We start from the raw sequence: 10648 nt of genomic DNA on the forward strand, positions 1-10648 counted from the left end.
GTTTGAACAAGCGACTAACCCTATTCACTGCAATAGAATCGCATCCTTCCTTTCCTTTTCCTAATCGTCTCAATACTCCAGTTTCTAAATCACCATGATCTGGGAATGCAATTCCTTACAGCATCAGGGTGAGGAGTTGGCTCTTCGAGTTCAACAGCTAGGTATAAAGTCTTTACTTGGAAGTGACCTCCAATAACAATTTATAATCGATAGTTTCTAAATCCAATCTTTTGGTGGTCCCGGCAGCATTGGAATTGAGGAGTTAGAATCCAAATTTATGGAATAGTATGGCAAAGTTTCTCTTTCGATTAAAAATAAACTCAAATCGCTTCTGAAATCTCGGTGATTTCGGTGTACTATAGAAAAACACAACTCCTCCTTTTTTAAAAGTCAGTTAAAAAGTAGCCTATGCTACCTATTCCTTGGTTAATCCTTGTCTGTGAATGCGATTTCAGGAGATTTCATTTCAGGGCGAAGTGCAGGCGAACTAAAGTATGTAGTGATCGAAGTTGTGGATAAAAGCCTGTAAGAATATACATATTGTAAACGGATGTAAAAATATTATAATCTAGATAGCTGATATCCTCTATGGATGCTCGTGGTAGGTTAGGCTAGGTTATCTTGATAATGAATACCTAATTAGCTTATGTGTTTATTGACTCTACGGCACTTTGACTTGATTGACCGTGAGTAACCGTAACTTGATAATGATGAATTAGCTTATGTGTTTATTGACTCTAACTTTAACCGTGATCTGACCTGTTGATAAGTGATAAATCTATCAGAGTTTAAGATAAAAACCATTATTTGATCTATTTTTACGCAGTATCGGATTGCTTAGGGATTAGGGGGTGGGTGAAGGTTAAGGTGACGCCCTGACCCCTGGCTCTGGAATGATAAAAAAGTATATAGCGATTTATAGCGTGCTTAATTTGTAGGTAGGTAGGTAGTTATTTGAGAATAATATGAGCATGAGTGATCGAAAGCGGAAAGTCGGGTTCTTGGATCTATGGTTCTTGGCTTTGTTAATTATGAACTAGTTTAAAATGTAAAAAAGCCTCTGGAAACTCGTAATTCTACCTACCTATAAAATATACCTAATTGTTTATACAAAACTAAATCACGTTAAAATCCCCGTTATACCAATGTTACCCACTCCTATGCTATTCCTATATAATGTACTCTATTGCATGATTGAATAGGATATTGGTCATGGATCTGTTCCCAAGAAAAACACAACAATAACCAATGAGGTCATTGATGATAACTTAAACAGTGTTTCCACTTTCAGAGATTTCGCTCTGTTTTAGGGCGAAACGACTATGTTATGAGATACGGGTTAAAATATTTTTTGGGTACAAATACATGTAGTATTTGAGCTAAATTCGAAAATCAGGTGATGATCCTATTTTTTATATATCAATTCAATGTAATGTTTTTATTTTTTAGATTTCTCACAAGTGACAGTAACTCACAAAGTCTAACAAATTACAAAACCATTTTTTTGGGAATTGCGGAACAGTAGCGTATTTTATAGATACAAAACTAATAACGTGAGGATTTATTATTAAGCTTGAGATTAACTAAACAATTTTTACGTTAAGTACAAGGTTATTTAAGTATTTGAGTATATAATTTAGGATCGTGAAATAATAGTATTCAAAACGTGAAAAGGTGTTGTTAAATAATAATTAACGTGAAATAATATTGTTATACTTACCTTCAAAATCAGGGTAAATTTCAAACAATCTATAGGGTAATTTAGAGCGAATTTCTACAGAAAGTAGGGTAAAACCAAAATCGTAAATAGAAACACTGACTGCGAGTGACAAATGACAATGACATTGACATGAAAATTGATGACAAATCAAAATGACAATATGCTGTTGCCAAATTAAATTAGTAAACTACGAAAAAATTGGCTGAATTTCATCATATTGTACGCGTTAAATTATCCTTTTCTATCATAATTCCAGTACAAAATGCTTATAAACTAGGATAAATGGTGGCACAACTCAAGTGTGAACAAACGTTTGCTTTAATGTTTGGAATCTTTGAAGTGAATCATCGTGTGTTCAGGCTTTAGAGATGTCCAAAATGAAGAAGCTGACTGGCTCATTTCGCTATACGCAGTGGGACCCGTGCCTCATAGTGTCCCAGATAGTGGCGATGCAGTCCGTGTTGTACCTCACGCTGAGTCTGCTGATCGCTGTGATGCAGGATCTGACGACTTCCACGAGGACTTTGGATCACCTGTTTCAGTACCATGTGAGTAAACAATAAACAAAAGTCTACAGGTCTTCTTCGTCTGTCTTGGGTTTCTATTTCACAGACTGCTTCTCGCTCAAGCTTTATTGTTGGATTTTCAGTTGAAATAATATATTATGTAAGGTACCAGATGATGCCCGCGCCTTCGTCCCCGTGGATTTAGTTTTAATGATTTTTTGTGATAAAAATGAGCCTATATCCATCTCCAGGATGCAAGCTATTTTTGTACCTGCCAAATAGATCAAGTTCACAATTTCCTTCATGTGGATTTAGACTCATTACGCACGGTCGAATAGTCACCCCGTGACTCAGTCAATAGTGACCGTTAGACTCTGTAAGTTAAGTATATGAAAGGTCACCACGTCTCTGTGCCCATACACATGACAACTTTCAAATAAATTACAGATTCCAACAGCAACTGAGTCCCTGTAATGGGTCTTAGATTTTTAAATCCAGTGGGAACTCTTTGATTTCCTTATCACAACAGCTTGTAAAAGCATGTGGCAATATAAAAATTATGTTGTACATAGAAATGCCTCAGATTTTCCTAACAATGTTTACCTTTGCCGTTAAACTAACTGATATTTGATTGCTTAAAACGCATGTAACTTCCAAATATTAGAACATATCCAGGATTGAACCTTCAACCTCCCAAATATGAGGCCTCTACCTAGGTCCGTAGGTAGAGGCCTCATATTAGGTAGGTAGGTAGGAGGGTAGGTAGGTAGGTACCTAGGTAGGTAGGTAGGCTTGGCTAAGGCTATCACAACTATAATTTCCTTTCCAGGAGATTCAAGTCAAGGACAATGAAGGTAGAGCAGTCATAGTGGTGTTTGTCCTAAATGCAGTTATAGGCGCATTTGTGCTGTGGACACTGGTGGGACGGACCAAGCTGTGCTTAGATTTTAGGTCAGTATCAAAGTAGCTATTAAATTGGCTTAATGGCACAATTTCTAAAAAGACCAATTTTAAGAACAAATAAATTATTCAATCATTTAGTTTAATCTCCATTAAAATTACATTGGTTCTGAACTACTTAGTATAGATTAAGTTATATTATACACTAAATGATGCCTGTGGATTTAGGTTTAAAAAGGTTGGAAGCATCAATTTCCAGGATGCAAGCTACCTCTATACAAAATTTTATAAAAATTGGGTAAATGGATGGGCTTTTATGAACCCTATGGGAACTCTTTGCTTGTCTGGGACAAAAATAGCTTATGTCTGTCCCCGGGATGTAAGCTAACTTTTCATCCTAACCTTTCATCATAATCAGTTAAAGTGTTGGGCTGTGAAAGAATAGCAGACAGACACACTTTCACATTTATAATATTAGGTATGGATGGATTAAAATGTGTTCTCACTGTCTTTCAAAGCTCCCAGGAACCACATACCAAGTGCATTTCCCAGGATTCAGCCCATGTAACCATGTGGGGCCATGGACGGTGGAGGGTTAGCCTTCAAAGCCACATTAAATGCAATTAATCAATTTTTTTTATTTCAGCTGCACCTTCTACGGTATTCACTTACTGTTCTGCTGGGTGTACAACCACAGTTTCCCCACCACGTTCTCATGGTGGGCGCTGAACATAGCCTGCGCCAGCATCACGTGCGTCGCCGGCGAGTTTCTCTGTCTACGCACAGAGCTGCAGGCTATTCCCCTGAGCAACATCGGCGCCAAAGTTGACTTATGAAAGTTAACCGTTATATTCACATAATGGTTGGACTATTCGCGCATAACGATTGGACTATTCGCGCATAGCGGTTGGACTATTCGCTCATAATGGGTGGACTATTTGCGCATAATAAATGGACTATTTGGATGTGTTAAACTAGTAGCCTATCTAATATATGGGTATTAGGTATTAACAAGTAGATCCTGGCTGACTAAGATCATGCTAGGACATAAAAGTTCACGTTACTGTTCTCCTGGGTGTACAACCACAGTTTCCCAACCACATTCTCGTGGTCGGCGCTGAACATAGCCTGTGCTGGTATCACATGCGTCACTGACAAGTTCCTGTCTACACACTGAATTACAGTCTATACCGCTCAGCGTTATCTCACTAAAGTGGACTTAGGAACTGTGGACTTAACCGTTATATTCACATAATGGTTGAACAACTCTCAAATTTTTATAGTCTTTGAAAACGAAATTCGATATCAAGTTTCTTGATGGTCGATACGCCTGCAAGCACCCCTAGAAAAATGTTGGTGAAATTGAAAATTATTATATTTACATAATAACTGTTAGGACCTAGTTTTAAAACCGTAGTTTTAAAACAAGATCCGATAAACTTTTCTTAAAGTATTTTGAAACTTGTTGAAACTCGCAATGTTTTCGAGATGTTAAACTTAATTGAAGATTTTTATTTGCAGTTTTGTGAAAAAATGCTTGGCTGTGTCCCTAAATTAATGAAAAAAAAAATGAGTGTGATTAAGGAATTGATAATAATTGTAATAAATTATAACATTTTTAATAATAATTGATTACCTAATAGTAGTTTTCCATAATTAATTTAAATTAATTTTAATACAAGTTACTGACTTAAATAAATTAAGATAACACAAAGAATATACCAAGCTATAGATTTTCTATGACATTGAAATCGTAACCACAGGCGAAATGCTTTTTGAAGATACCTCTTCATTATAAGAGCCCTTGTTAACTAACGTGAATGTCGATACATTGTCCTCATTGGATACGCATCCGCGCGCAGTCCCGCGCGTGCTCGCGTACAAATTCGCGTAATGTGATACGCGATTAGAAAACTTCGCGGGCATGCTCTGCGCTGCGCTCCGCCATATGTGCGCCGGCCCTTAGGGTAAATCTGTTATGTATAAAAGCCTGATTCTATATTATATAGGTCGAGTTGGCAATCGGGGTACAAGGCGGGGGGACGCCCCGCACACCCGCACCGCACCCACGCTATCCGGGGCTGTGTGGGTGTGCGGGGCATCCCCACAATTAATTTTATATTATATATTTTTAAAATTTAAAACCTACTTGAACCAAATATCACTAACTATACTTTGGTCAGAGTTCGGACCTCTCGCTCTAATTTATTAGTCGAAATGAGACAGCGACAAAATAGGTATTTGCTTCAAGTATGTAGGTATTAGGAGCACCTGATACACCTTTATTATTATAATATACCAGCTGATGCCCGCGACTTCATTCGCGTAGATTTGCTTTTAAAATCCCGCTGGTACTAAAAAGTAGCCATTGTCACTCTCTAGGACTTCAGCTACACCCATGCAAAAAATCACGTAGAACTGTTGCTCCGTTGCGACGTGATTGAAGGACAAACCAATAAACCAACACACTTTCGCATTCATTATATCATGGGAAAACGTGATTATATAACGTGTCATCTTTATACAAATACCTATAGATGTCACGTTTCTTAACTTGAACCTTTAGTAGTAGGTACAGTCGGGTACCTTCAAATTCAGGGTTCACCTTGGTATAATTACTAAACACTACACCAGATACTAAGAACTTAGACTTTTCAGTCAGGCTAAAATTTTAGCCAAAAAGCCGGATTTCAGATTGTTAAATAAAATAAGCTTAGCTAATGATAACAAAATGGTTATAGATATACGATCAAAATAAGGTTGTAAATAAAAGTCATTGAATTATATAATTTTGTTTTCATATTTTAATCTAATAAACTAGAGACCTTTAGAAGCCCTCTATCCGCAATATATATATTTTTTAATAATAATAAGTGTAAATTAAAAATTTATAACATCCCCGACAAGTGAAGGTTACAGTAACTAGAAGAGCTGATAACTTTCAAACGGCTGAACCGATTTTCTTGGATTATAGCTAAGAACACTTGATCAAGTCACCTTTCAAACAAAAAAAAAAACTAAATTAAAATCGGTTCATTAGTTTAGGAGCTACGATGCCACAGACATAGATATTAGTTTCTAGAATATGTCTGCAAAATTTCATGGACTTTGGTTGCTTAATATTCAAATGAAATTGGAACTACGTTTATATGAAACGAGTGACGGAGAGAGCCCTCTTAAGTGATTATAGCTACCCATGAACTTTTGCAGCACCAGAGGTACCTACCGCCGATGCTTTGCCACCCTTTCAGGAATTGGTGGGTCCGCCCCTTGAATAACCCCAAGCTGTAATCTAGTGGTAGTGTGTTGCTGTTAATTTGAACTCTACCTACTAGGTACGGTTCAAGAGATACGGCCCGCTGACAGACAGACGGACAGCGGAGGCTTAATAATAGGGTCCCAATGGAGCACTTATGATAATATTTGATTATGTACATTAATTTTGGCCGTCAGAGTAGGTATTTTAGTAAAAGGCAGTTTGATTATAAAGATATATTTCAAAACAAAACAACAATAAGTATCAGCAACATAATAATAAAACTCAAATACAATATGGAAGTTATCACAATATTTCACATAGCTTAGAAGTTCTAAAGTAAAGCTATTGCTTGCATTTCACTTTTACAGCGTGCCGCTACAGTATATTTTAGCTTACAAACTATGTAGGTATTAATCCTTAAATTGATTTCGTTTATTATGCTCATGTCCATGGGCAGGCCTAACAAATTTTCAAAGACGGAAATATTACTCCAAGAGATCGTAGTCAATTTTGAGTATGTGCTTGGATTGTGATACGGAGCTTTATAGGCCTAGCGCCAAAGCTTGTTAGCTACATTGAGATGGCAATCACCTCTGATTGGCTGGCACTCATGGAATGCACAGTTGCAGCAAAGTTTAATCACACTAATATTATAAAGGCGAAAGTTTGTATGTGTGTGTGTGTGTGTGTGTGTGTGTGTGTGTGTGTGTGTGTGTGTGTGTGTGTATGTTTGTTACTCCTTCACGCAAAAACTACTGGACCGATTTGGCTGAAATTTGGAATGGAGATAGATAATATCCTGGATTAGCACATAGGCTACTTTTTATCCCGGAAAATCAAAGAGTTCCCACGGGATTTCAAAAAACCTAAATCCACGCGGGCGAAGTCGCGGGCATCGGCTAGTCTTATATAAATATTGGTGTTTTCATTAATTGATTACTCCTAAATAATATTGGTGTTATAATATTATCATATTTACTTAATTTATTGATACAATGATCTAGCGTCTTTTATTCATGTGGTGTTATCTCATAATTCTCTAGACAGGTACAGGTAGACAACTTTGTAGTCATAATCATTCAATCATATCTAAAGAGATTATCTTAATTCAATTGGATTTAGCTGGACAAATATCTAATAGATAATAGCTGCAGACGAATAGGTAGGTACTAAAATAGTATAGTTTTTCTATTATACAATGGACCGTTTATCTGATCTAAAATCTAGAATGACAATAGCTTGTAAGGTAGTGTACCTAACCATATTATTACAAAATTTTCTTTTTTCAAGCACATGCTTAGAATTTCCCACGGTCTCTCGGGCTATTTTGACGGTGTGATATGTTGAACATTGCTTGCTTTTCCTGCATGTGTAGTAGCGGGAGAGCGAGCGGTGTACCTATCATTTATCTATTCCGTTTAGGTGGATACCATGCTGGTATCCACCTAAACGGAAAAGAACCAGCAAGAAACTCGGCGGTTGCTCTTTTCAAGTACATATTCATTGCAAAAGCATATGACACAATCGAAGATTATGTAAATGATAATAAAGCATGGATTTGACTCGCTCCAGCAATGCGCGGGGCTGCAATTGCTTGTATAGTATGGAATATTATTGTAAATTGAAAAGAGCAACCGCCGAGTTTCTCGCTTGTTCTTCTCGGTAGGAACGGCATTCCGAACCAGTGGTAAATATTTGACGATTTAAAAGCACTTGTAAAAGTTTATTTGAATAAAAATCTATTCTATTCTTTTCTAATTTGATTGATCGACTGAACACACCTCCTCTCCTCTCCGCTTAGGTGGATACCGGCATTTAAAGTAAAATAAAATAAGCTTGTTCTGTTTGTATCATGGACTTTCCAACCTACAATATTACTGTATTTGTTATAACTTATAATATGGTCGTATTTTACTGATACAATGTTACGGTGCTCTAGCGTCTTTTATTTATTCATGTGGTGCATGTCTTTTATATTTCTACTATAATTATTTCACAACACTCATATAGTCATATACCTACTAAGTATGTAATCTTAATCATTTAGTTATTTATAACATGATATATAAATTTATTTCATTTCAGGCAAAAAGATTCTTCCAAAAATTTTAAAGAACAGTTACACAATAAAGTAATGTTAAGTGAAATAACATGATTTATAAAATAAAACATATGCTGGACACTAAAAAAATAACTATTTTTAGAAATTTTCGAATATGTTTTTCCAAGGTTTACAATAAATAACAGTATAAAAGAAAATCAATCTTATTATAATATTTTGCAAATACGGCTTAGATATGCATTTAGAATGCTCTACGAAGACTTGGATATGTTTATGCATTAGCAAGGCAGAAAAGTAAGTGTTTTTACATTAAAAGAACTATGCCTTAAATACTTAAGTATACATATTTTGATACTTATAAATGTAGGTGCAGTACTAGCAACTTTATAAGTTACGCTTTACCTGCGCAGAAACTTATTTTTAAATGGCGCGATATCTCAGCCAATCATAGCGCGCGGCTGTCCGCTATTGGTTTACCTACGCGCCATGTTTTATGTGCGCGGATTATGAGCGAGATAGCGCTAGTCCTGTTTTTGTATTTAAAATCTTAATGTCAAGCAATAAGGTCTATATTTCATTGTATTGTTATTCGGTTTTAGTTGGCATTGACAAACGCAATTGTCTGCGCTGAACGAATTTTGCTGATGTAACTTATAAAAGTGGTAGTATCTACTGTTTATATATTTAAGAATAAGAATATCTTTGAATACGGTTTTAAAGTTAATCATAAGAATATTCGTTAGCTATTACTTTAAGCGATGTTTACATTGTCATTGTGAAATCAGAACAATCCAAGTACGCACACAATTATTACGTATATCACGTAGTGAAAACGATATTTAATAATAATTTCTTTTAATTACTAAGAGCTATCTCATATGACAATTAGGTAAAATTAATATAAATAACAATTTCAATCACTACCCATATTATAAATGCGAAAATGTTTGTCCTTCAGTCACGTCGAAACTGAGGAATGGATCGTTTTGATTTTTTGCGTCCACAGGCTACGTTTTATCCCGGAAAATCAAAGAGTTCCCATGGGATTTTCAAAAACTAAATCCACGCGGACGAAGTCGCGGGCATCTGAAATATAATAAATTCAGCCGGCCAATTAATTATAACCAGAATTAAAATACAGACTAGGAAGACTAAGTTTTTGACTAACTAAATAATATTATGACTAAATAACAATTAAATTGTTTTATATGAATAGCAATAATGAAGTAAAATATATGAACAACAATAATTAAGTAACACTAAAATTAAAGGCGTTTGAATATTTTAACTATGGAGCCTGGCTGACCTATAGTAGTCACCCATTTTTAGGTTTTCGTACCTCAAAAGAAAAAACGGAACCCTTATAGGATCACTTTGTTGTCTGTCTGCCTGTCATTCCGTCTGTCCGTCTGTCGTGTCTGTCAAGCAAACCTATAGGGTACTTCCAGTTGACCTAGAATTATGAAAGGTCTTACGGTTTGGGGCTCTCTTTTGGCATTGAAACCTAAGAAATACATATGTAAAAAGAATACTATTTGAGGTAGATCTATTTGATAATAAAAGTACTTATAATGTATTTTCAATGAAAAACTTCTCTATTAAAAAGATTGATAACTGAAACAAGCAAATACCAACTTTATTATCAAATTGTTAAGATTCAAAATACCATTATGCATCTTTCATTGCTGTCTTAATTTTCTAGCTCTAAATAAATAGTTATTATCATTATTATCAAACAGTCAAAATGAATATAATATTATTGTATTTAATAGCCTTCAGGTAGGCTTAGTCACGAGGTTTGGCAGTTTTAAATTAAATTAAGTTTGTCTGTCCTTTTCTTTTACATAGGTAAGAAAAAGAAGCGAATACACTAACACTTACTTAAAGTTCAGTTACGCTCAAAGTCAGTACCATTGTCTGTCCTTTTCTTATTACATTGGTAAGAAAAAGATGCGAATACACTTTGCAATCAGAATCAGTAACAATGGTAGCCATGGCAATTTCACCAGTGAAGTTTAACCAAATTTCGGGCTAATTTGTATGTGATTTTGCCCGAACACAGGGTTCCTACCCGAATTCGGATAAGCTATAATTAAAAAAAAATCTTACAAGGAAAACCACAGACGAATGCACTAACCTTAAAATTATTATTATTTTAGTTTTGGGTGCGCTCGAAGAGGGTATAACCAGAACGCTAGCAG

The 10648-nt window shown here is 35.6% G+C and overlaps 1 protein-coding gene across 1 annotated transcript; it reads left to right on the forward strand.

Moving 5' to 3' along the window:
* Window positions 1-1852: 1852 nt before the first annotated feature.
* On the forward strand, window positions 1853-5915 carry LOC123865098 (protein SYS1 homolog). Its single transcript, XM_045905946.1, has 3 exons — window positions 1853-2268; window positions 3056-3177; window positions 3773-5915. Exons 1-3 carry the CDS (start codon window positions 2089-2091, stop codon window positions 3960-3962), a joined length of 492 nt encoding a protein of 163 aa, XP_045761902.1. The 5' UTR covers window positions 1853-2088; the 3' UTR covers window positions 3963-5915.
* The last annotated feature ends 4733 nt before the right edge of the window (window positions 5916-10648 follow it).

Source organism: Maniola jurtina, chromosome 5 (assembly GCF_905333055.1).
Source record: "Maniola jurtina chromosome 5, ilManJurt1.1, whole genome shotgun sequence".
NCBI lineage: Eukaryota > Metazoa > Arthropoda > Insecta > Lepidoptera > Nymphalidae > Maniola > Maniola jurtina.